The sequence below is a fragment of the Coffea eugenioides genome, chromosome 4 (genome assembly GCF_003713205.1).
Source record: "Coffea eugenioides isolate CCC68of chromosome 4, Ceug_1.0, whole genome shotgun sequence".
NCBI lineage: Eukaryota > Viridiplantae > Streptophyta > Magnoliopsida > Gentianales > Rubiaceae > Coffea > Coffea eugenioides.
Window position 1 is genome coordinate 36,946,830 of NC_040038.1, and position 27,877 is coordinate 36,974,706.

The 27,877-nt window shown below is 37.4% G+C and overlaps 1 protein-coding gene across 1 annotated transcript; it reads left to right on the plus strand.

Moving 5' to 3' along the window:
- Positions 1-26,121, plus strand: LOC113769294 (protein STRICTOSIDINE SYNTHASE-LIKE 10-like). The gene is made up of 2 exons (XM_027313756.1): positions 1-140; positions 25,119-26,121. The coding sequence occupies exons 1-2, from the start codon at positions 1-3 to the stop codon at positions 26,119-26,121; spliced, it is 1,143 nt and encodes a 380-aa protein (XP_027169557.1).
- The last annotated feature ends 1,756 nt before the right edge of the window (positions 26,122-27,877 follow it).

A 27,877-nucleotide genomic window follows, 5' to 3' on the forward strand; every position in this document is an offset into this window, starting at 1 on the left:
ATGCAAGAGAAATACGATGAAGAAATTGAAGCATTGACCCAATATTTAGATGCACAACCTCCTTATAAGAAAGGGCATTTGTACGAGAGCCTTGGACAAGGGAAGGGACTTCCACCACCTTCGGAGATAGAAGCTCCAAGGTTTGAACTCAAGCCACTTCTTAGCCATTTGAAATATGAGTTTCTTGGTGAAAATAAGACTCTACCCGTGATTGTCAGTGGTTACTTGGAAGATGAGAAACTTAATAAGTTGCTAAGGGTTTTAAGGAAGCACATGAAGGCTATCAGATAGACCATCTCCAGCATTCAAGGAATTAGCCCGTCCATATGCATGCATCACATTCTTTTGGAGGACAATTGCAAATCGGTGGTCGAATTACAAAAAAGGCTAAATCCGAATATGAAAGAGGTGGTAAGATTAAAAATTATCAAGTGGTTAGAAGCAGATATAATCTTTCTTATCTCGGATAGTGTATAGATTAGTCCAATTCATGTTGTCCCAAAGAAAGGTGGAACTACCATAGTTAAGGGGAAAAAATGATGAACTCATTCCCTCTAGACTTTTGGTAGGGTGGAGAGTATGTATAGACTATAGAAAGTTAAATGCAGTCACTAAAAAAGATCACTTTTCACTACCTTTTCTTGATCAATTATTGGAACGTATTGCTGGGTATGAATTTTATTATTTCCTTAATGAATTTTCAGGTTATAACCAAATAGCAATAGCTCCCGAAGATCAAGAAAAGACCATTTTTAGTTACCCATATGGCAGATTTGCTTTTAGGAGGATGACATTTGGCCTTTACAATACCCCTGCCACATTCCAACGATGCATGATGGCAATTTTTTCTGATTATATTGAGAAAATTATAGAGATTTTTATAGATGATTTTTCAGTATACGGTTCATCATTTGACAATTGTCTTTATAATTTGGATTTGATCTTGCAGAGATGTGAAAGGACGAACCTCGTATTGAATTGGGAGAAGTGCCATTTTATGGTCCAAAAAGGAATCGTTTTAGGGCACAAGATTTTCACAAGGGGAATTGAGATAGACAAAACTAAAATAGAAGTAATCGAGTGAATGCCATCTCCAAGCAATGTCAAGGGGATTAGAAACTTTCTTGGACATGCGGGCTTTTATAGACGTTTCATTAAAGATTTTTCTAAGATAGCTAAGCCATTATATGATTTACTGTGCAAAGATACCCTATTTCATTTTGATGATAAATGTTTAATGGCTTTTGATAGGTTGAAAAAGGAGTTGACCTGAACACCGATTATAACATCACTGGATTGGTCGCTACCATTTGAGTTGATGTGTGATGCAAGCAACTACGCAATCGAAGCTGTGTTAGGTCAATGGAAGGAAGGAATGTTGCATGTGATTTATTACGCAAGTAAAGTGCTCAATGAAGCACAAATTAACTATGCGACCATGGAGAAAGGGCTCTTGACGGTAATATTTGCCTTATATAAATTTAGATCCTATTTAGTAGGATCTAAAGTTATCATTTATACGGACCATTCAACTCTTAAATATTTGCTCCATAAAAAAGATGTAAAATCGTGTCTAATTCGTTGGATTCTCTTATTGTAGGAATTTGATGTAGAGATTAAAGACAAAAAGGGATCGGAGAACCTTGTGGCAAATCATTTATCGTGATTAGAGTATATCCCGATCAATGATCAAGTTCCAATTAAGGAGAATTTTTCGGACGAGTTTGTTCTTACATTAACCAAGTCTTCATGATTCTTTGTTGCTTAAGTATGATTGTAGGCACAAGATATCACTTCCATACCATCCACAAGCGAATGGACAAGCGGAATTGGCAAATCAAGAGATCAAACTCATATTGGAGAAAACGGTGAATAACTCGAGATAAGTTTGGCAAGAAGACTCGACGATGCATTGTGAGCGTATCAAACGGCATTTAAAACATATTTGGGGATGTTGCTGTATCGATTAGTATATGGAAAAGTTTGTCATTTGCCGGTAGAAATTGAACATAAGGCATATTGGGCTATCAAATCAATTAATATGGATTTTCGTCTTGCAGGTGGAAGGAGACTACTTGAATTGAGTGAACTCGAGGAACACCGTCTAAATGCTTATGAGAATGCCAAGATCTATAAAAATAAAGTGAAATATTGACATGATATGCATCTTATACCCAAACAATTTAAGGTGGGGTAAAAGGTTCTCTTATACAATTCGTGCCTTAAGTTATTTCTCGAAAAACTTAAATCAAGGTGGTCGGGATCATTCAAAATTATTCAAGTATTTCCTTAGGGGGTCGTTGAAGTGGTTAATGCAAGAAACGAATGATTCAAGATCAACGGACAACGGTTAAAATTCTACTTGATGGGGGAAATCATTCCCAAAGGACTCTTCCTTTGGGTGACTCTTCTTCAACTCAAAGATTCAAATCTTTAAGTCGAGCCAACGACCATAAACAAAAGTGCTAGTTGGGAGGCAACCCAATGTTTAAGTTATATATGTTAATTTGATATGATTTTATGTTTAATACATGTATTTAAATTAGTTTGTTATTTTTGTGTTATAGGATCAGCAAACGGAAGCAAAGATGACCATTTGAGGTGAAAAGGGTGAAATTCGATCAAGAAACTTAACCCCTCAATATGCGTTAAAGATGTATTTGATCTATTAAAAGGGGGTAAAATGCATGTTTTGATCATTTTATATGTGCATGTTAGGATGCATTTTGAGTAATTGGGATATCATGTGTAATTTTCAAAAGTTAACATTTCTGCAAAATTTGGCAGAAGAAAACACGGATTGTAGCAATACGCGACTTTAAGTCGCATATTACCCTAATCGCATTTTCATTTCTGCAAAGTTAATGCAGAAAACGCGACTTGAATACGCGACATGTAGTCACGTATACATGAAGGCGCGTTTTCAATTTTGCATAGACAAAACAGAATATGCGACTTCAATGAATTGATATCGCGTATTCTTGAAGTTGCGTTTTTAGTTCTACAAGAAATATGAAGAAAATGTGACTTAGCAAAATGTGACTTGAAGGCGCGTTTTGTAAAGTCACATATTATCTTGTTGGTAAAAAGCCTTAAAACGTGATTTTCTTTTTCAGTTTTCTTCTTCACCTTCTTCTTCCAGCCGCGTTTTCTTTCTTTCACTCACACACAATTCACAAAATTCTATTTTTGCTCCATATCTTTGCTAAAAATTATCAACCCAATACCTTTTGAGCATCATATAGCCTTTCTAACCGATTAAAATCCAACAAAAACACCTCAATAATCGGTTTTAAGGAGATTCGAGACTAGGGTTTCTCAATTCTTATCCAAGCAATTGGGGTCAATTGGAGAGTCTTTCATAGGGTTTTTTGTATCATTAACATCATCCATCTACGTGATTGAGATAAGATTCTTTATCAAATCTTGGTATTTTAGAAGTTGATATTTTTTAATTTCCTGAGTTTTTTGACATCTTTTAATTTCCAATTTTTGATGATATATATTGATATTTGTGGCTTCCATTATGTTTAATAAGGTTGTTTAAGTATGTTTACATGTTCAAATATAGCAAATTGATGGATTATTAGTTTTTTAAAATTTAAATTTGCTATATTTGGCTAAAATTGAAAAATTAGCTTGAAATGTTGTTGAGCCATTTGTGATAGATGATTATGATTAAAAATGATTAGTTGATAATGTTTTAGCATGTGTATTGTGTATAGTGAGTAATTTTGATGAATGTTGTGAGTTATTGGGATAACTTTTGTTTAACCCTGTTTATAGTTAAATGTGCAATATTGTTGCTAAATATCAATTGCTATAATCATGATTAGGGCTAATATCACTAATTGGGATATATTTGTAGCCTATTTTGACACATTGGTGATTTTAGCAATTTTTGACGTTTTTAATATGTCATTTCTCGTATGTCATAATAGCGGTCATTGGAATATGTTTATTTAATTTTTTATGACATGGAGATATGTCTTTATGGTTATTTGAGTCAATTGGGATTCTTTATTGCCAAAAAATATGTAATGCGTCTTAGTACATGTGGATAATTGAAACTCTTTTCTTAGGTACTATGGCAAGAGGAAAGCAAGTTGTCTATTCATCCTCTAGTAGCGATGAAATGGAGGTGAGTGAGGATATTGAAGAAAGTTAAGAAGAGAGGTCACCTTCATCTCAACCGGTGCGGAGACAACAAGGGGAGGGTACTTCTCGTAGTGCTAAAACTACCGTCTTTGATAGTGCCAAGTTCATTAGTTTTTGAAATCAAGAGTGACATGAGGCGCATGCTAATTTGGAGTTCCTCTGAGACATGCATGTGAGTGCAGAAATTGAAATGGTTTATCACATCTCGGAGGCGTTTAATCAACTTGATTGGGCGCTGATTCTCAAATTACCAACTCACTTCTACCCTGACTCGGTGTGAGAGTTCTACGCCAACATTGATTATAAAGAGTATCACAGTGGTGAGATGGTGGAATCATGGGTGCAAGGGAGACGTATTGTTTTGTCGCGAGAGCGCTTAGCTGCCATTTTGGGATGTAACAACTAAGGCCGGGCGGTTGACTTGAAGAAGGGGTCTGTTGCACCTAATAGGCGGTGGGATCCTTTCCACGCCATGAATAGGTTTAGTTTGGAGTACCAACCTTTTAGGTTTTCAAGGAAGGAGATTATGTTGGCGAGTGTCTTTGAACTTCGCCATCATCTCATTATCTATATGATGGCGCACAATGTCATACCCAAAAAAATGGGTCATACAGAGGTCCGTAAAAGTGATATCTATTTTCTTGATTATATGTTTCATAATCGGGAGTCCTCCTACGCTCGAATTCCATTGCCGATGTAACGACCCACCTTCTCCTAAGGCGCACCCTAGAAGTTAGCGAACTGCCTGCCTGGCTCTCGCCAGGGCTCACTTACTTACATTAATTCCAAAGATAACATTTAGATAACCACAACTAACCATTCAAATCTTATACAATACTTCACTCAATACAAAAGTTCCAACCTTAAAAAAAATATTAAAAGATTCACAAACACAAGATCTCCAAGTTAACTTCCTAAAACCCTCGAGTGATCCTCAACCACCAGCTCCAGTAAGGAAAACAAAGCTAAAAAGTTGAGCTAAAACTCAGTGACGTTTGCCGAGCAAGTAACAGTTAATAAACACTTAAATCATTACAATTAAACAAACGGTACACATTTCACTATACAATCACTTTTAAAAGGATACGGTGCTCGCATTAGAGCCACTTCAATGTCATTGAGCATTCATTCCAGTGTCAAGAGACACTCATTTCATTGTCATTGAACATTCATTTCAATATCATTGCATTCACTCCGCCGATTCACCCCCTTATGTCCTTCGAAACAATAAACAATCCCCTACATTCAACAATCAATTCAGTAATCTCCAAACTTCCAGGTAGTACTCGAGTATACCAAAACATTTATCCAAAGCTACCGTCCTATCCGACCAAACCCCTTGCTGGCTCGAATAGTCCGTTGAACAGAGGGTTTTATGGCCCAGTTCAGCCAAAGGCTTACATTCATGCACATTTACAGTATCATTCAATCAATAATCAACCTTCGAGCTCAACTAAGCCAAGTGCGATAAAGTACACTCCCGACTTAGAAGGCGAGGGAACATTGATATACACACCACAAAAAATCACTAGCAATATTCAAAACAAGCACATTTTCACATAAATTCATTTAAAGAAACATAACCAATAAGGAATATACATTCGACAACACTCACCAATTATCCAAAGGAACTACTCTCGAGTCGGTTATCTGGTTTACAGCTACTTCCTCTTTTCCTTTAGAACACCGTAACTGTGGACTGTTCCAACTCCTAGCTTCGGTTTCCTCAAACTGCCTTTGCTTGCCCTCTTCTTCTCAGTGATGACTGACCAGGAATGAAACTAACAAAGTTTCCTCCTCCTCCTATCACTGGCCTAGCTCTCGGTGTTTGTGTTTAGAAGGAAGAATGGTTAGCTCTCTGTTTTTCTCGGTTGCTACTGTCCAAGGAGAAAATGCAAAACTCTCTCACGAGTTGCAACCTTTCTATCTCACACTCTCTCGGTCGATAATAACTAGGTAACTGATCACCCAGCTTCATCAGTTGGTGGTGTCCTAATCCCCAAGCTCTCCCATACCATTCCACTTCTAATATCAGATAACTCTCAAAGCTGCATGGTAATTCCCTCACAATTCCAGTTTAGTTTAGTCTTTTACCAATATTTCATCTATTTTATTAAACTAAAATTTTGTTTCCTTAATTCACTCGTTAACTCCTAATCTTATTTGTATCTCCTTAATCTCATAAATTCTCACACATTTGATTTTTTTTAGGAAATTAACTAGACATGTAGCTCATTTCACTATAATATGTTCAATTCATACAAATTACGGTATATACACCATGTTTTTATTTGGTTCGTATAGTTCGTTTTAGAAATATTAAATTTTAGATATTTAATTAATCTATTAATTGGTATACAATAGTTCTAATGGCGAAAATGGAGATAATACATACTTGGCTTACACAAGAATTTTCTCTGGTTTTCACATACTTCCCCCTTCAAAAAAATTTCGTCCTCGAAATTCGTACCTTTCATTGTAAAGAGTTCTGGGTATTCCTTTCGCATTTTATTTTATAGTTCTCATAGTTTTCATACACCACTTTGGTTACCAAACTGTGATCACTAGTGGGGTTTTAATTCCTAATTCACAAGGCAGTTTGTTAAACTTCATATCAATTCTATTTATAAAATCAACAATTACAATCGAATGCATCGCACTAGAGTCAATCAAAATCTTAGTTAGGCAGTTGAAGACGGGGATGATACCTTCTACCACCTTAATTGTCTCTGGCACTTGCTGCTGATCTAAAGCATATACTTTAGCTGGCATTCTTTGTCAATTTCCTTTATCATTAATTTGTCGAGGTGCAGGTGGTAGGGTGTTAATACCTCGTGGTATCCTAGTTGGGCAACTACCAATTAGGTGTTCTGAACTTCCACAAAATAAGCATTTTCGTCCCTTCACCTAACAATCATTTTCAGTATGATTCCCTTTCCCACAATAATTACATGTTGAACGAGGGGTCGTCGCTTGTCCTTCTCGAGATGAACCCCTATATTGCTCCTTTCCCAGCTGAGCTCCTCCCGCCGAGATTCTTTCAAACTTCTTTTGGGATAAGGGTGCACTGTTGCTAGGTATGCCCCTCTTCCTAGCCTGAAAAGTTTTCATTTGAGATTTAGCATTTTCTATCCTCTGAGCTCTCTCAAGAGCCTCCCCAAATGTGCTTATTGGTGCGGCAGCTAAAGCTTCCTGTATTTCCAAATTCAACCCCTGTATAAATCGCCTTTTCGCTTCTGCTCGATGATAACTAACTCAGGAGCAAATTTTGATAATTTGGTAAACTGAGTTTCGTACTCAGCTACACTCATCGTCCATTGTCGAAACCTTATAAATTCATCCTCTCTCTTTTCCTGGATTATCGGAGGAATATATTTTTGGTAAAATTCCCTGGTAAAATTTACCCAAGTCCAAGGGACTCTCTTCCTCTCCCACTTGGCTCGAATAACATTCCACCAGGACCGAGCCGCCCCCTCAATTTGGAATACTGCAAAATTTACCTGTCTTACCTTCAAGTATTTCAAAGTATCAAATATGTTAACCATATTTTCCAATCAATTTTCAGCAATCTCCGAGTCAAAACCACCAGAGAATTTAGGTGGGTAAAATTTTAAGAACCTCTCTAAGGCTTTATATTCTCCTTCCTCCCGACCCCTCAGTTGATTTTCATTTCCAACCCTTTGTCCCTGTTGAGGTACTATTCGTTCTAATAAATCGGTCATCCAGTTTAATGCAGTAGCTACTGGGTCACCTACATTAGTTCCTTGTTCCTGATTCTGTTCAACCACAGGTTCCCGTTCTCCCACTTGCTCCTGAGGTTGTCTAGGTTTACGACCACGTCATCGCGGCCCAGCTTCCATGTTTCACTACCAATTTATATATTAAATGGTAAATATCACTCCCATATACTCAAGTTAGTAATTATTTAGTCCCAAGGACCGCTAAACATTACAGCTTAATAATAAAATAAACACATAATCATCAATTACATTTACACAATATAAGTTACATTGCACACTAACTTTATACAACTTTGAAAGCCAAGCAATTTACAAATACAATCCGATATTCTCCATACATCTCAAACTTTAATTTTTTTTTCTATAAACACACACAAAGAAGGAAGCAATTCAATAACACATAAATTATCATAACCACACAGCTACTAGCTCAACCATTAGTTTAGATTCAACTTAACTTTCATTAATCTAATTTTGGACAGTCCCACTAGACCCAATTTCTTTGTCTGGTTCTACTTCCATAGGTTCCTTTTTCATATTAGTTTCCAACTGTAGAATCCTGTCATGTCACATCCTTGTGAATTTCCTCATTTCTTTCATTTTAATATGAGCTCTATCATTTGTTAATACTAGCCTCTGTCTTTTACTCATTTGAACTAGTACCACTCCATTTGAACTAGTATCACTCGATCCAGATAGAAGTAAGTTCTTGAACAGTCACAATGAATAGTCATTCGATGCCCTCAAACACACTGCCGAAAGGATGCACCTGGTTCTTACTTAAACTACTATTTCACTCAAATTTCTAAGTCTAAACTCACATTTTTGGGTAAGAGATGACATATAATCCATTGTAAAATTATTCATCTTGAAAGTAGAATTTGCACTAATCTTTAAGATCTCACTACTGGATCTTTACTTTTAACTTTCAAAAGCTAGATTTGGTCCCTTCGTTTCTATTTTTCCAAATTTAATCATGATCCCTAATCATATCATAAGGCAATATACTAAATCCTTCCAAATTTACAAATATACCAATATTTGAATTTTTTTTTTAATACTTGGATACAAGAATCCGAAAGTAGAATAATTCACAACTCAAGCCGGCCGGTCCCAAGAGTAAATCATCCACATTTGAGACTCCTATCCGACGTACATATCTAATTTTTCCTCAACAATGATAGTTCATTTTACACTTAATAGGCCACACCCCACAATCCAAGAATCCTCTCCCGGTGTGAGCTCATTAAGAGCTCTGATACCACCTGTGATGACCCACTTTCTCCTAAAGCGTACCCTAGAAGTTAGCGGATAGCCTGCCTGGCTCTTGCCAGGGCTCACTCACTTACATTAATTCCAGAGATAACATTTAGATAACCACAACCAACCATTCAAATCTTATACAATACTTCACTCAATACAAAAGTTTCAACCTAAAAAAAAATATTAAAAGATTCACAAACACAAGATCTCCAAGTTAACTTCCTAAAACCCTCGAGTGATCCTCAACCACCAGCTCCTGTAAGGAAAACAAAGCTAAAAGGTTGAGTTAAAGCTCAGTGAGGTTTGCCAAGCAAGTAACAATTAATAAACACTTAAATCATTATAATTAAACAAACGCTACACATTTCACTGTACAATCACTTTTAAAAGGATACGGTGCTTGCATTAAAGTCACTTCAATGTCATTGAGCATTCATTCCAGTGTCAAGAGACACTCATTTCATTGTCATTGAACATTCATTTCAATATCATTGCATTCACTCCGCCGATTCACCCCCTTATGTCCTCTGAAACAATAAACAATCCCCTACATTCAACAATCAATTCAGTAATCTCCCAACTTCTAGGTAGTACTCGAGTATACCAAAACATTTATCCAAAGCTACTGTCCTATCTGACCAAACCCCTTGTTGGCTCGAATAGTTCGTTGAACAGAGGATTTTGTGGCCCAATTCAGCCAAAGGCTTACATTCATGCACATTTACAGTATCATTCAATCAATAATCAACTTTCGAGCTCAACTAAATCGAGTGCAATAAAGTACACTCCCGACTATGAAGGCGAGGGAACATTGATATACACACCACAGTAAATCACTAGCAATATTCAAAACAAGCACATTTTTCACATAAATTCATTTAAAGAAACATAACCAATAAGGCATATACATTCGACAACACTCACCAATTATCCAAAGGAACTATTCTCGAGTCTTGAGTCAATTTTCTGGTTCACAGCTACTTCATCTTTTCCTTTAGAACACCGTAACTGTGGACTGTTCCAACTCCTAGCTTCGGTTTCCTCAAACTGCCTTTGCTTGCCCTCTTCTTCTCGGTGATAACTGACCAGGAATGAAACTAACAAAGTTTCCTCCTCCGCCTATCACTGGCCTAGCTCTCGGTGTTTGTGTTTAGAAGAAAGAATGGTTAGCTCTCTGTTTTCCTCGGTTGCTACTGTCCAAGGAGAAAATGCAGAACTCTCTCACTGGTTGCAACCTTCTATCTCACTCTCTCTCTGTCGATAATAACTAGGTAACTGATCACCCAGCTTCATCAGTTGGTGGTGTCCAAATCCCCAAGCTCTCCCACACCATTCCACTTCTAATATCAGATAACTCTCAAAGCTGCATGGTAATTCCCTCACAATTCCAGTTTAGTTTAGTCTTTTACCAATATTTCATCTATTTTATTAAACTAAAATTTTGTTTCCTTAATTCACTCGTTAACTCCTAATCTTATTTGTATCTCCTTAATCTCATAAATTCTCACACATTTGATTTATTTTTTTAGGAAATTAACTAGACATGTAGCTCATTTCACTATAATATGTTCAATTCATACAACTTACGGTATATACACCATGTTTTTATTTGGTTCGTATAGTTCATTTTAGAAATATTAAATTTTAGACATTTAATTAATCTATTAATTGGTATATAATAGTTCTAATGGCGAAAATGGATATATTACATACATGGTTTACACAAAAATTTTCTCGGGTTTTCACAGCCAAACATCATCATTAGCCACATAAGGTCTACGGCGAGGCGGCAGACTACTTCATTCAAATTGGCATTTCCTCGTCTGCTTTCTTTGGTGTTCGAGCGGTTCAACATTAACTTGCAAGGAGTAACTTGGGAATTTGTAAAACCTAGAACCGAGCTATCAGTTTCTTCCCTTCGCCATCTTAGTATTGGTATGGAGCATAATCCTCAACCTATGCGAGAAAGGCGACAAAAGGCCTGACATGGTTAAGAGGAAGCCGGACCTTCTACTGCTGCATCTCCTCCTCCACCGTCACAATCGAATTGGCAGCGGCTCTTCACTCACTTGGATGACGTCGAGTATCAGTTGGAAAGAATGGATACTCGCTTGGAGAGAATCGAATAACACCTAGACATTCCTCCATCTTATGATGGCGATGAAGATGAAGATGATGCCTGAAGTTTCATCTCTAGGATGGCTATTTCATTACTTCTTGATTTGTTTGTTGTTTTTAATCTTTTTTTGTAGGATATTTAACTTGACCTTTTCCATTTTCAAATTTACCTTTTGGACAGTGTTAGCAGATATTTATGCTTTGGTAATGGTTCATTGTGACAGCCCCACCTCCCCCTAAGGCGAACCAAAGGGTTTAGCGGACTGCCTGCCCAACTCTCGCCAGAACTACGGAGACGAATCACATAAACCCTATATTACGCGCGATAGAAGCCTAAGAAAATGAACAATTGAAGACCACCAAGCTCAAATGTAACTTACCAAATCATACGGTGAAATGGGACATTGATTGAACACTTCAACGAAAAGAGAAACGAAAACAAAAAAATGAAGCGAAATGGCCACGTCACAATCCGGCCAGATTACTAGCCGGATTCGAGGCAGTAGCTGATCTAAAATTTTTCAACTTCCCCTGTCCATCCGGCCAAGAACTGGCCGGATATGCAGCCGGATTCTCTGAAGAATTTTCCCGCCAGAAATTTTTTTTCTTTTCCAAATGCCGTGCTCGCCCGATCGTCTAACGGTTACATGAAACGTTCACCAAAGCCATAAAAGCATAACATCTCAAAGGAATACACTTCAAAAACAAAGTTAAATACTTATTTACATCGGAGTCTTGAACAAATTAACTAAAGTACAAGCCAAAGTATTCATACTGTTCAAAATATAATTAGGGTTTCGGTTGCAAAAGAGCTTAACAAAATAACATATACACTAGCTCGACCCTTTCTTCCAAAACCATGATTTCAAAGTTTATCCCCTGTAAGAAAAACAAAGATAACGGGAAGGGGGTGAGCTTACGCTCAATGAGATACCAAAATAATAGCAGTCAAGAATCATGGAACTTCATGTTCAATTAGTCACATATGCATACCAAATAGGGAAATAACCAAACACCTTAGATAGAAAGGATACAGGTGGCTCTCGGGAGCCCAAAATTCCCATTTGCAGTACTTGATCCAAACCTGTTGACTCTCCGTTAACATATAAAGAACAACCATGTCCGTAGACCCCACTTTACACCAAATTCCGTCCACCAAACATACCCTTTATTGGGCCCGAACACCTCAACAGAAACAGAAGTTGTAATACTCGAGTATACCGAAAATTCAGAGTCTCCAATATCCAAAGATTTCCCAAAAATAGACTACCGTGGTTCGTTATCTAATCGACCAGTCCTTTGCTGGCTCGACTCGACTCGAATAACTAGCCACAGGTTTTAAGCTCAGAGGTCACAAAAATATCGTTGGATACAAGTCTCCAACCGACGTCAGATTAAGCATAGATAACAGAGTCAAAGGTATACAGTAAATAGGCATACAGATAAGAGAACGAGTGTGATAAAGTATATCCTCGTCTCAAACAGAATAAACAAATAGTACAGTCATTCAAATCACAGATTGCATGTATAGAAACCAAATTAAGCAACAAATGAGAGGAGTGGTGTCGCGCCCCACTTTTTGATGTGATATGTGTAGTGTGGTGTGAACGTGTGCAAAATGAAAATAAAGGCCATGGGACTTGATAGTGCGACGGTTTGGCCATATAAAGTTCAAAAAGGGTTTTTTGTATCCAAAAATGGAGTCGCCACTTGGTACGGAGTTAGGGTGTACCAAGTCACCCAAAAATGATTTTTGTTTTTGAATAAAAAAAATAAATAAACCCTTTTAGAGAACTTTTGGGTCTACGTAACCAAAAGAGGGATCGGGGGTCACATTTGACGAAGGGGAAGGCAAGGATAAAAATCCAAGGCACCCCTTCGACCTAGCCAAGGCTAGTTGCGTGACTTAAACCAATTTTTCCTAATTTTTCTACCCAAGGTATGTATCGCGTGTTGGATATGTCTATATGAATGCACAAACCTAGACCTAGGGGGACATGGGGGAAATTTCTCTTCAAAGGGTGAGTGGTGCCAATCACATTAATTGTGAAGCCCAATAATGATCCTTCGGAGAGGTCACACATGATCCTAAATGACGTAAAAATGAGTGGAATGCATGCTATGTGAAAATGTGAGTTTGTGAAGTGGGAAGAATGATAAAAATACGATATAAGTGGACGTGTGCAAATGTCTTTGAATGCAAATATATACTCCAAGTGCAAGTGGGCAAAAATGCATGTATGCAATTTAAAGAAAAGTACGAAAGTGTCGGTGTGCAAATGAAGATGAAAGTACTCGTGTGCAAGTGAAGATAAAAGTGTTCGTGTGCACGTGAAGATAAAAAAGTGTTCGTGTGCAAGTGAAAGTGATAAAAAAGGTGCATGTGTGCAAATGAGACAAAAGTGAAAGTGTGATGATAGAGTGGATTGAGAATGCATGAGCCTAGGGAATTCATGCATATTGGGTACGGGGAGACCTAAATCGTGACTCAATTTGCCCTTTTATAGAGAGGATACAAGCGTGCTAAGGCTTTAGAAAAAGCCACACTCGTCTATATCCCATATTTAAGGGGACTCTCCAGGCAAATGAACCCTATAACTAGTATGAGATGCAAAAATCCTAAAATGAGGGGAAAAGGGGTTCGAGGAGCATGCCAAATGATAAAACTAAGGAAAAATGCATGATATGTAGTGAACAAGGCAAATAATGCATTAATGAAAGAACAAAGGAAAAATCCTTTCTATGAATTCCTACTAGCATTAGACTAGTGGAAACGATAAAAGAAGCCACAACTAGCGTTGGACTAGTGTGGTGACGTACATTCATCCATTCCATTCATTCATGGCTATGAAAGCAAGTAGACATGCCAAAACACTTGTAAACACGTAACACGTAACACTTAGCATGCTCGACTAGATGCAGGAGCCTAATAAAGCAATTAAACATGTAGCAACAAAAGCAAGCAACCAAGGGGAAGGGGAAATGGACCAGATGCTCTCCGAGCCCTATCTATTACAAGCCAAGAGGTGTACACATACCCCATAAAACATAAAGGGGAAGGGGAAATGGACCAGATGCTCTCCGAGCCCTATCTATTATAAGCCAAGAGGTGTACACATACCCCATAAAACTTAAATAAAAGTAAAAGCAAGTAAATGCATGCAAGGAGGTAAGGAAAGCAACGTAGACATGCAATTCACACTTAGCACGTTGGATCACATAGGAGAAATGAAAATCAAGGAGATAGAGGTTACCTCCCTTGCAATTGGGGTCAAAATGAAGTGAAATCACTTATTTATCCTCCAAAATAAAAGAAAAGGTCAAGGTACCAATTTATTTGGGAAAATTAAAGAAAATAGGCAAACACAAGCTCACTTGGTCATAAAACCCTTAAAGTCATGAATGAAGTGCAATTGAAACAAAGCATGGTAGTCAATTGAAACAAACAAGCAATGAAGTTGTAAAATTAAAAGCTACCAAGGACCAAATTGAGGAAATCATTCAATTGATTGGGCCATAACAGGACAAGGGGAGACTTGGGGGGTCAAAGTGCAAATTCCAGAACATATTTTCATGTAAAACATGCAGCTACGTGACTTATGCTTCTACCATTCTTTCTGCAATTTTAACCATTCTTTCGCTCCTGACCATCTCGCACAACAGCAGGAAAACATGAAACAGAAAACATGCCGTCTCAATCAGAAGATACAATCCAGCTCTCTAGCATCAAGAACATGAGCTAAACCTCCCAAACTGTGTGGTAAACCCAACTTCCGGGACATGAGTGCACAAAGCAGGAGAAAAGAAAGAAAAGAAACTTAAAATCTGCTGCAACTTTGCCACATTTCTGCTGTAAAGTTGCAGCTCAAGGTGCACTATGCTCGCCATGAATGCGCACTTAGACAAGCAAACAAGGGAATTCGAGGGTAGAGAGGAACTGAAACATGCATTTTCCAGAACTTTATGCAGCCTAGTCGAAGCTCTCCTCTTCACAAGAGCTTCTGCAACTCTCAGATGCAATGTACAAACATTTTCAGCAAGACAACACAACAAACGTCTGCAAACCAATTCTGGGCAACGTTTTTACTGGCAGACTCTCTTTAAAGCATCAGATTTGAACAACAAATCAGGTGATGAACCAAAGCCAAAGAGCAGGAACATAGCTAATCCCAAAGACAGAAATAATCAGATTCACAAGATCATTAAACAAATTTGGATGTGTGAGCTTGAGACAGGGAGAGGGAAGTGAAAAACGCAGCTCCTATCAATCATTGCTGCGACAAAATTCTGCTTCAACCTTGCAATTCAACCCACGCTGATATTATATGAAAAGAGGTCAACTAAAACTTATTTTGTTTGCGGGTTAGAAATCTCACAAACCTTCAAATCCCCTTTGTTAATACAATCCAGGTACACAATTAACATCAAACCAGATTTTGTTCAATCAAGACTTCCACCCATTTTATTATCAAGCATGCTTATCCAGAGAATCAAACTCCAAGCAAACAGCCAAAAACTCAACGTTTACTTTGCTTAACATCGAAGCCCAAACACAAACGACAAGAAACAACAAAACAACAGCCAAAGAAACATCAAAACAGACTTGTCTTTAATTTTAAGCCATTTTCTGTGCTTGCTTATTCAACTACGCAAAGACTGATTGTAACATTGAGCAGAAACTTATGGATGGTACACACAAACAAACGCCAAGCAACTCAAATTTCATATAGACCACGGGCTTCAACAACCCAACAAAAAGACAGATTCTGTGCGCAGGGCTGCAACTATTATGTTTGAACACAAAAAGAAATCCAGCCGAAGAGAGCTTGCAAATCTGGAAAATTTTTACAACCTTCCTTCGGCAAATTTAGGGTTGAACATCAACTAAATGAAGCTAGGAATGACTCCTATACCCTGTGTTTCATGAGTGACAACAACACAAGCTCTAAGCACAGCGATGTAAAACTAGTACCCGGGTTATCCATTTACACAAAGAGAGGGAACATCATATCGGGAGAACAAGCTAGATTTCCAGAATTTTCAACATGTCTACATTTATCTTGAGTAAAACGGATTACCTTTGTCGCCTATAGGGTTGAGAAGTACGAACCCGAACTGAAAGAAGAGAGTTCTGCCCCAGGAAAGCCAGCGTTGGAGGAACCGCGACTTGGAGCTCAGACTTTGCCGTTCCCTCGTTTCATTGCCCGTAGCTTTCTAGCCCGTGACCCTCCTTTCTGGTTTCTTTCCTTTTGCTCCGGCTTGACCGCTTTCTCTCTTGCGCTTAGGTTCTCTCAGAAACCCCAACTGCTACTGGATTCTCCTTCCCCTTCTAATCTCCCTCAGCCCAGATTCTAACCGTCCCTTTCGTTTTTCTTTTCCTTTCATGGACGGCCGCCGCTCTCTATCCTCCAAACTCTCTTCTTTTGTTTAGTCCGAACCCTCTCCCAAAACCTCCCCTTTTGGTTCAGCCCTCAAGCTCTCGTTGGTTCCTTCCTCTCCAGCTCTTCCCGTAACCTTTTCTTTTCTCAGCCTCTTTGCTTCCTTCCGTCACCCCCTTTCTTTCGGACTTTTGTTCCCATTTTCCTCTCCAACTCCCCATTTGCGGCTGTAGCTTTTCATTCTACTTATACGGGGTACCCAACCCTAAAACCTTCAGTCCTTCTTCTGCAATTTGCAGCCAGGGGCTGCCCCAAAGTTCTCTTGCAAGCTGCGACCAAAACGCAGCTTGCGTGCCGCGATTCTCATCATCATTTTTCTTTTTCTTTTTTTTTCTTTTTTCATCAAGCAAAATTGATAAAAATAAAGATAAATAAATAATAATAACAAATTAACAAAATTGTCAACAAAACTAAGTAACAATATTAATAATAATTTAAAAAAATCTAAACCACTAAAACAACAAAAATGGACATTTTTAAACTCTTTTTTCCAAAATCTTTCCCTCCTTTTTTCCTTTTCTTTTCTTTCCAAAATAACTTAATAAAAATAAAACGCCAAAAGATTGAATAAAAAACATATTTTTGTGAACAAATTTTCCTTTTTTTTTCCTTCTTTTTCCATTTTTCATGATTTTCTCTTTTCCTTTTTTCCAAATGAACCAAATAAAAAATAAATTAAGTAGAAATGACTAAAATAGATAAATAAAGCTGAATAAAACAAAATTTCTATTTTTTCATTTTTTTCCTCAAGAAACTCTATGCTAAAACTTAAAAACAAAAACTAGAAACTAAAAACTAAAAAACGAGCACGACAAATAAACTAAAAATGAAATTACATCAAAATTTTGGTGTCTACAAGTGGTACACTCACCAGTTCAAGTACAGATATTTCAAAAGTTTTCACCCAAAGTGGCTTTAATCGCCAAGAAACCCTAAAATAACCAAGGTAAAACAATTATGGTTCCACAACCACAACCAAGTAAATGGAATACATACATGAAGCTCGACTACAAGTCGGGTACCTCTCCAAATTAATTACTAGTACAAAAGAATAAAATTTGACTTTTGAGCAAAAGGATAACAGTTGGTGCTAGGGTTACGAACAACTCCAAAACCCCTCATTCTACCACAAGGCAACTCAAACTTAAAAGAACCAAGCGGCCCAGAAAATTGGACAACATTTCCCCTTAAATTTCTTTATTTTCCACCCTACATATCATCACCAATCTCAACTCAAATCAACCCCAATTTCATATACAAATCATGGGCTATAAAACACACCTTTCAGCATGATAACCACAACTGAAGCTACACTTATCGGATTGAACGAATCTTATGGCGTTTCGAAACCAAGACATATACCTACATTTCTTATGAAGACCTCCAAAGCCAAATCATGCATTTTCAAGGTCAAAAATCGAAATCTCAGAGAAAACAGAAAACTGTCCGTGAAACAAGGCTTGTGGGCAGTCAAGGGTATTTCGATCATTTCACAATATAAAGTGCTCCGATTGAGCTGAAATTTTACCAGTAGGTAGCTAACTCAATTATCTACAACTTTCATGTTTTGAACAAGGGATGATCCGGCCTCTCTCAAGGACGAACATGCTGTGCAAAAACAGGACAGATTACAACCAAATGGAAACCCTAAGCTGGAATTTAGCTACACAAGCTGAAATTCTTCGGAGGCAAGTGAAACTAGCATATCCAAGCTCAAAATTTCACATAACAAACTACTAAACCATGGCTATTCATTAATCATCACATGGGGCAGAAATATTCACTATAAAAACTGAACTTTACCATAACCCTACTTCAAATCATAAACTATCTCACAAAAATACATATTTAACAACTTCAATCCACTAATTTGCAATTATTAAGAGTAAAAGGAAATTTCTAGGTAATTTACCTTGGAACTATACGAAAGATGATAGTTTAGGGTTTCTTCTTCAAGATCACTCCACCAAGACCTTTATTCCTCCTTAGATAACACTTTTACGGAAGGGTTTGTGATTTAATCGGTTGAAACTCCAAATTTGGACAAGAATTGAAGAACAAAGTGAAGTCTTTCTCTTGTGTTTTTTTCCTCTCTTTTCTCCCTCTATGGTTCGGCCAAGATGCAAGAAAAATGTGGAGATTTTTGGTCAATTTTGCACTTAGTAAAGGTGGAAGAAAGTTGGTCAAAGTCCAACCTCCATTGACTTCATGACACTTGTCCTTTCCTATGCTTAATCTCATCCTCTTGTTTCCCAATACTAATTAATCTAGCTAACCTCTAATTGTCTCCTAGCATCTTATAAAATAATATCACTTAATACAAAACTCCAACAAGTCGTCAAAAATATATCACATTTACCGCACTAGCGGGTCCCACATCAATAATACACTTCAAACTTAATATGAACTAACTTAAACTAGAAAAATGATTTAAAAAAACTCTTCTCACTTATAAAATCTCTAGAAAATCGAAATAATAGGATATAGTGAAGAAAAATTGCATGCGAGGAAATAAAATAAAATAATATAAAATACGAAAAATTTACGGGTCCTCACACTCTTTCCACCTTAAAGAAATTTCGTCCTCGAAATTTTTCTTACCACTCGAATCTATCAAACTCTGAGGTAAAGGACAAAATACGAGGATCGTATCTTCTACGTTCTCAGATGAGTCAGGGACTTGACATTGGTCTAGGGAATACACTCGAGTCGGTACCTTCGGTTCAGTCCCTTCCTCTTTCGACAGTCCAGGGTTAGTTTTAGTTGGTTGCTGGATCCCTTTCCCTTCTCGCAATCGAACTGGGCAGTCAGCAATCCGATGATCGGCGCTCCCACAGTGCAGGCATTTTTCCTCTTTCTTCCAACAATTTACCTCCGTGTGATTTGGCCCTCCGTAATATCCACAGGAACCACGAGTAGCAGAGGCCGATCCTCCTTGTGAGACACCACTCGACACCCCCGGTTGTTGTACTCCTCCATTTCCCTTTCAAATCTTAGGGGGTGTACTCTTATCCTCTTGTTCCGAACTATTCCCAGGGGAGCTCCTTTTTTTGGTTTGAAAGTTTCTCACCTGTAACCCAGCATTTTCAACCCGTTGGGCTTTCTCCACAGTATCACTAAAGGCACTAAGTTGGGCCACAGCCAAATCCTTCTGAATCTCAACATTTAATCTCTGGACAAAACGCCTTATCCGTCTTTGTTCGGTTACAATCAGTTCGGGCGCAAACTTAGATAATCGGGTAAATTGACTCTCATACTCAGCTACAGTCTAAGTTCCTTGGCGAAATCGAATGAATTCATCTTCCTTCTTTTCTTGGATTAGAGGAGGGAAAACTTGGCGTTAAATTCTCTCATGAAGTTCGCCCACGTTCTCGGGGTTTGTTCTCTTTCCCATTTCAGTCTTATGATATTCCACCGAGAACGGGCTGCTCTCTCCATTTGAAAGACAGCAAATGTCACTTGTCTCTCCTCGGTATAATGTAACGCAGCAAAAATATCGACCATCTTCTCCAGCCACCTCTCAGCCACGTCAGGATCTGGTCCTTCAAGAAATTTTGGTGGGGAGAACTTCTGAAATCTTTCAAGGGCTCTATCCTCGCCCTCTACATTATTACTAGGTTGAGGATTAGGGTTTTGGCTCTGGTGTTCCACTACATGGGTTAGCAGATCGGTCATGCGCTGGATAGCAGCGGCTACCTGAGCATTTGGGTCGACCCTAGGTTCATGATTTGGTTCAGGTATTGGTTCCCGGATACTCCCTTCATTCGAGGGTTGCCTAACACCACGTCGACGACCTCGTCCACTACGAGTACCCTCCATTGGTCTAACCAATCTATGGTCGAAACGTGAAAATAATATTAAAGATAAATATATGCACGAACAAGTAACAAGAGATACACACAGATCAAAAGACATATATCTACCTAACACAACTTTATCAAACAAATCACACGGTAGCAGTCAGTTAGATACAAGCAAAAGAAATCCCATGAAAGTATCAGGGTCATCAAAAGTACTATATACCAACTAGGTCAAAAGTACAAAAGTAACTAACGAAAAGCTTTCCCCCTCTAGGGTTCCGTCCCTAATCTACGAGCATAACACAATTTATATCTTAATCAAGATCAATCATACTTAACAACACCCAAACAAATCACATGAAGTTCCATAGAATCACATTTCTAGTTCGCCCAAGTCCTTTCCAACCTAGGCTCTCATCTATTTAGTAGTCGGTTACAAGAATCCCAAATAAGATAATTCACAACTCGAGCCGGCCGGTCCCAAGAGTAAATCATCTATATTAGAGATTCCTACCCAACATACATATCTATCTTCCTCAAGTACCATAATAAGGGATTTACGCTTATAACAGGCACGATTCATAGCCTACACCCAAGAAAAGCACTAAGTCCTTTACACTTATTCACACAATCAGGACCATAACACCACTTGGTCCAAACTCACTCCGCGCAGAGGCCACACGCGAACCAGCTCTGATACCAACTGTGACAGCCCCACCTCCCCCTAAGGCGAATCAAAGGGTTTAGCGGACCGCCTGCGTAGCTCTCGCCAGGACTACGGAGACGAATCACACGAACCCTATATTACGTGCGATAGAACCCTAAGAAAACGAACAATTGAAGACCACCAAGCTCAAATGTAACTTACCAAATCATACGGTGAAATGGGAAATCGATTGAACACTTCAAGGAAAAAAGAAACAAAAACAAAAAAATGAAGCGAAATGGCCACGTCACAATCCGGCCGAATTACTGGCCGGATTCGAGGCAGTAGCTGATCCAAAATTTTTCAACTTTTCCTATCAATCATGCCAAGAACTGGCCAGATATACGGCCGGATTCTCTGAAGAATTTTCCCGCCAGAAATTTTTTTTCTTTTCCAAATGTCGCACTCGCCCGATCGTCCAACGGTTAGATGAAATGTTCACCAAAGCCATAAAAGCAAAACATCTCAAAGGAATACACTTCAAAAACAAGGTTAAATACTTATTTGCATCGGAGTCTTGAACAAATTAACTAAAGTACAAGCCAAAGTATTCATACTATTCAAAATACAATTAGGGTTTCGGTTGCAAAATAGCTTAACAAAATAACCTATACACTAGCTCGACCCTTTCTTCCAAAACCATGATTTCAAAGTTTGTCCCCTGTAAGAAAAATAAAGATAACGGGAAGGGGGTGAATTTACGCTCAATGAGGTACCAAAATAATAGCAGTCAAGAATCATGAAATTTCATGTTCAATTAGTCACATATGCATACCAAATAGGGAAATAACCAAACACCTTAGATAGAAAGGATACAAGTGGCTCTCGGGAGCCTAAAATTCCCATTTGCAGTACTTGATCCAAACCCGTTGACTCTCCGTCAACATATAAAGAACAACCATGTCCGTAGACCCCACTTTACACCAAATTCCGTCCACCAAACATACCCCTTACCGGGTCCGAACACCTCAACAGAAACAAAAGTGGTAATACTCCAGTATACCAGAAATTCAGAGTCTCCAATATCCAAAGATTTCTCAGAAACAGACTGCCATGGTTCGTTATCTAATCGATCAGGCCCTTACCGACTCGACTCGAATAAGTAGCCACAGGTTTTGAGCTCAGAGGTCACAGAAAGATCATTGGATACAAGTCTCCAACGACATCAGATTAAGCATAGATAACAGAGTCAAATGTACACAGGAAATAGGCATACAGATAAGAGAACGAGTGTGATAAAATACACCCTCGTCTCAAACAGAATAAACAGATAGTACAGTCATTCAAATCACAGATTGCATGTACAGAAACCAAGTTAAGCAACAAATGAGGGGATTGGTACACTCATCAGTTCAAGTGCAGATACTTTAAAAGTTTTCACCCAAAGTGGCTTTAATCATCAAGAAACCCTAAAATAATCAAGGTAAAACAATTATGGTTCCACAGCCACAACCAAGTAAATGGAATACATACATGAAACTCGACTACAAGTAGGGTGCCTCTCCAAGTTAATTACTAGTACAAAAGAATAAAATGTGACTTTTGAGCAAAAGGATAACAGTTGGTGCTAGGGTTACGAACAACCCCAAAACCCCACATTCTACCACAATGCAACTCAAACTTAAAAGAACCAAATGGTCTAGAAAATTGGACAGCATTTCCCCTTAAATTCCTTTACTTTCCACCCTACATATCATCACCAATCTCAACTCAAATCAACCCAATTTCACATACAAATCATGGGCTATAAAACACACCTTTCAGCATGATAACCACAACTGAAGCTACACTTGTCGGATTGAGACGAATCTTATGGCGTTTCGAAGCCAATACATATACCTACATTTCTTATGAAGACCTCCAAAATCAAATCATGCATTTTCATGGTCAAAAATCGAAATCTCAGAGAAAATAGAAAACTGTCTGTGAAACAAGGCTTGTTGGCAGTCAAGGGTATTTCGATCATTTCACAATATAAAGTGCTCCGATTGAGCTGAAATTTTACCAGTAGGTAGCTAACTCAATTATCTACAACTTTCATGTTTTGAGGAAGGGCTGATTCGGCCTCTCTCAAGGACGAACATGCAGTGCAAAAGCAGGACAAATTACTACCAAATGGAAACCCTAAGCTGGAATTTAGCTACACAAGCTGAAATTCTTCGGAGGCAAGTGAAACTAGCATATCCAAGCTCAAAATTACACATAACAAACTATTAAACCATGGCTATTCATTAATCATCACATGAGGACAGAAATATTCACTATAAAAACTGAACTTTACCATAACCCTACTTCAAATCATAAACTATCTCACAAAAATACATATTTAACAACTCCAATCCACTAATTTGCAATTATTAAGAGTAAAAGGAAATTTCTAGGTAATTTACCTTGAAACTATTGGAAAGATCATAGTTTAGGGTTTCTTCTTCAAAAATCACTCCACCAAGACCTTTATTCCTCCTTAGATAACACTTTTATGGAAGGGTTTGTGATTTAATCGGTTTAAACTCCAAATTTGGACAAGAATTGAAGAACAAAGTGAAGTCTTTCTCTTGTGTTTTTTCCTCTCTTTTCTCCCTTTATGGTTCGGCCAAGATGCAAGAAAAATGAGGAGATTTTTGGTCAATTTTGCATTTAGTAAAGGTGGAAGAAAGTTGGTCAAAGTCCAACCTCCATTGACTTCATGACACTTGTCCTTTCCTATGCTTAATCTCATCCTCTTGTTTCCCAATACTAATTAATCTAGTTAACCTCTAATTGTCTCCTAGCATCTTGTAAAATATTATCACTTGATACAAAACTCCAACGAGTCGTCAAAAATATATCACATTTACCGCACTAGCGGGTTCCACATCAATAATGCACTTCAAACTTAATATGAACTAATTTAAACTAGGAAAATGATTTAAAAAAACTCTACTCACTTATAAAATCTCTGGAAAATCGAAATAATAGGATATAGTGAAGAAAAATTGCGTGCGAGGAAATAAAATAATATAAAATACGGAAAATTTACGGGTCCTCACATTCGTGATTCATGGTTGATTTGGATCTCAGCTATTGCACTGGGGAGTATTTCTTTCTATCTGTTGTAGTTTTTCTTTCCTTACACATTGAGGACAATGTGTATTTTAAGTGTGGGGGAGAAAATGTGTGGTACTTGATAGTATTTTTGTATTTGTTGCTTGGACTTGATGTTTGAAAGATGAATTGCATTTAATTGTTGTTAATCTTTGGTTGCTGGCAAGGAGTTTCATCCAAATTTAAGGGGACACTGTCCAAAATTTTCTAACATCTTGTCCAAATTTGCAAATTTGCCCCAAAAAGTTTCAAATTTTTTCAGTTATATCCATGGAGTAACAAATTCCACACCATTAGTAATTCAAATTCCTTTTACTTTTGAGATAAATATATATTGTTTGAAAACTTTTTTTCTCCTTTAACTTGGAAATTACTATTATGTGATTATAAGATGTATATTTATAGGAAAGTATATTTTGTAAAGTAGAGAAAATTATGCCTAGATTTTGCATATTTGATGAAATTTTTTCTCTTTACTTGATTTATAAGTTAAATGATAAATATCGTCAATAAGTGCAATACTTTTCTCATGATTATTCTTTTGAGGGAATGTTTATTATCTTATTTTGAAAAAAAATAAAAAAAGAAAAAAATAAGGGTTGTTCTACTCCAATGGTTCTTGTACTTAGTAACCAAGAGTTTTTATCTACAAATGTCGACTTTCGTGTAAAACGGTATTTGAATTAAGAATATGCAAGACAACTTGAGTATGTAAAGTGATTCAAAACATTATTCTATTTTAGACTACAAAAAAAAAAACCTTTCTTCGGCTTCTTGCTGTAAATTCCATTCTTTTCAATTCTTTTTTCAGTATGGGTTCTAAGCATTGGTTTGCATCTTTCTCTACCCTACTTCTCATAGCTATATTGATCTATAATGCTGGAATTGTTAGTTGTCAAATTAAGGACTCTAAAAATTTTTTGATTTATGATGCAACCGGACCTGAGAGTATTGCCTTTGATTGGTATGGTGGTGGCCCGTATACGGGCATTTCTGATGGTCACATAATTAAGTGGGTTGCAATTCTGAATCGTTGGGTCGATTTTGCTATAACAACTCCATACAGAATTGGTTGTCAAGGTCCATTTAATCATGTTTACGCAGAGGCCAGATGTGGGCGACCACTAGGACTTAGTTTTAACCAGAAGACTGGTGATCTTTACATTGCTGATGCCTACATGGGTCTCCTGGCCGTTGGTCCTAATGGTGGATTAGCTAGACCACTGGCAAAGCAAGCAGGAGGAATTCCATTCAGGTTCACCAATGATGTAGTGGTAGATCAATATAGTGGTATAGTATATTTTACTGACACCAGCACACGATTTCCAAGAAGTGCATTTGCTTATGTGATATCAAGTGATGACAATACAGGAAGGCCATTGAAATATGACCCATTGACTCATCAAGTAACGGTCCTTCTGGATCATCTTATGTTTCCAAATGGAGTAGCACTGAGCCAAAATGGGGATTCCCTACTTGTTACTGAAACCACAAACAGTAGAGTGTTGAGGTATTGGCTTGAGCCATCCAGGGCTGGTAAGGTTGATGTTTTCGCACAACTTCCAGGAAGGCCATACAACATCAAAAGAAACCAACAAGGTGAATTTTGGGTGGCAACTAACTCAAGAGATGGGATTTTTAATCCACTTGGAATGATAATTAAATTGAGTCCGGAAGGTGACATATTGAAGATAATAGGAGCTGGAAATGGGGTGACATGGGGGTTTAGTAGTGATGTAAATGAACATAATGGAAATTTGTGGATAGGATCAGTAGAAGGGTCTCGTGTTGTCAGACTAACACTCTCTAACTAGGCTAATATTGCTTAGAAAAATTATCATTAGCTCTTAAATTTATTTCTCTCTTTTAGTGGTATTTCTAATCTTTTGGACAAAGATCAGTATCGATAATATGATTTTCCCTATAGTTTGTTTCAACCTTAGTAGCAGGTATGTTTCCTATATTAGCATTTTGTAATAATATTTTATGAGTAAATCTTATATATACTAAAAGTATATACACTATTACCGTTAAAAAAAAAAGAAAAAAAAAGAGTATGTGAAGTGATTGAGTAACCAGCGATTTTCATCTAAAAATGTTGATTTTCGCGTCAAAAGGTACTTTCACAACTTGAGTAATATTTATATCCTTATACTATATAAGAACAAGTTTAGGGCAAATATAGTTTTTAGATTTCAACCGCAAGGGTGGGGCTATTTTGGAAACGTGAGAGTGTTTGAAATATAATTGGAGCATTAAATACAAGTTATTACAGCTTTAATTTTGCTATAATTACTTATATAACCTTTCAGACATTTAAGACTAGGGGCAGGTTTGGTAAGTGACAATGTTTGGTGCCAAGTTGAGTATCAGGTACAATTGAATTAAGCTTGTGTTTTGATAGAATTACATAAAAGGTCTTTTAATCATTTATTATATTAACATCCAAACCTTCCAATTTCTGAAGCCTTTCTCATCCATTAAGGAATTAATTGGATGTTTACATAATTGGATTTTAATTACAATTAATTGACCTAATTATTACCTGAACAACCATTATCATATTTATGACCCATGTTTAGCCGATTGCCATAAACAACCATCACCATAGTTATGCCTCCATGTTTAGCCGATAGCCTGTCTTCTTTTTCTGTTTCACCTCTTTGGTTTTATTATGGCTATTAAATATTTGGTGGAAGACGTAACTTTTCCTTTAAATTGAGATGAGCTCTTTGAGTTTGAGGTGGTTTTTTCTCTTTTTTGATGATTGATTTATTCAAGAACTCCATATAGTTTGCTTTTTGATACTTCTAATTCCAAAAACTAACTAATTGTGCTATTTTCTGGTTCTTGTATTTGTGGAATACGTTTAAGTTGGTATCAAAACCTAGTTTTATTGCATATATCTTGAATAAGGTTAGCAATTTTATCATCTTGCTTATAATTCATTAAATGAAGTTGTGTGGAACTAATTTTTAAAGTAGCAGAACTTATTTGTTCTTATAAATTTATTACTTATAAGTTCTAGATATTAAGTCAAAGTTTAATTAGAACAGGGTATAACATGAGGGCATTGCAAAAGCAAATTGAACGACGACCTTGAGAAAGTCCCTCCAGTCCTGAAGAAGATTGATTTGCTTTTCAGAAGCATTGAAGCTCGTGCCACACCGGATCCAACACATGCTTAGTTTCATATCCCATCTTCACCTCCTCGACCAAGTTGCTAACATCAAATATTTCATTCATCAGACTTTCTGGTATGCCGTGATTTACCACCTACGTGCGCCGTCACATACTATATATCACTCAAACTAAACCATGTAAAAGCATGATGTTTTTTGACAATTCTAGAAAGAAGGGAGTCTGAATTTCTAGAATTCCCAGTGTCTTGCTGCTACTAAGTAGCTAGGAATCCAAATTCCCAAGCGAAAAAGAAAAAAAGAAAAGGGAATGATCCGGTAGTTACCATGAAGAAGCCTCAATCTTGACATCTTCTTCCAAGTCTCAGATAGCTTGAAGATGCTAATCAGTATTGTTGAAAGTAAGGTACGAAAAAATAATGATAGGGAC

Bases quoted from the DNA above. Each gene is read 5' to 3' on its own strand.
- LOC113769294 (XM_027313756.1), top strand. From the start codon at position 1: ATGCAAGAGAAATACGATGAAGAAATTGAAGCATTGACCCAATATTTA. The intron at 141-25,118 runs GTTTGAACTCAA...TTCTTTTTTCAG, and splicing joins TCGGAGATAGAAGCTCCAAG to TATGGGTTCTAAGCATTGGT.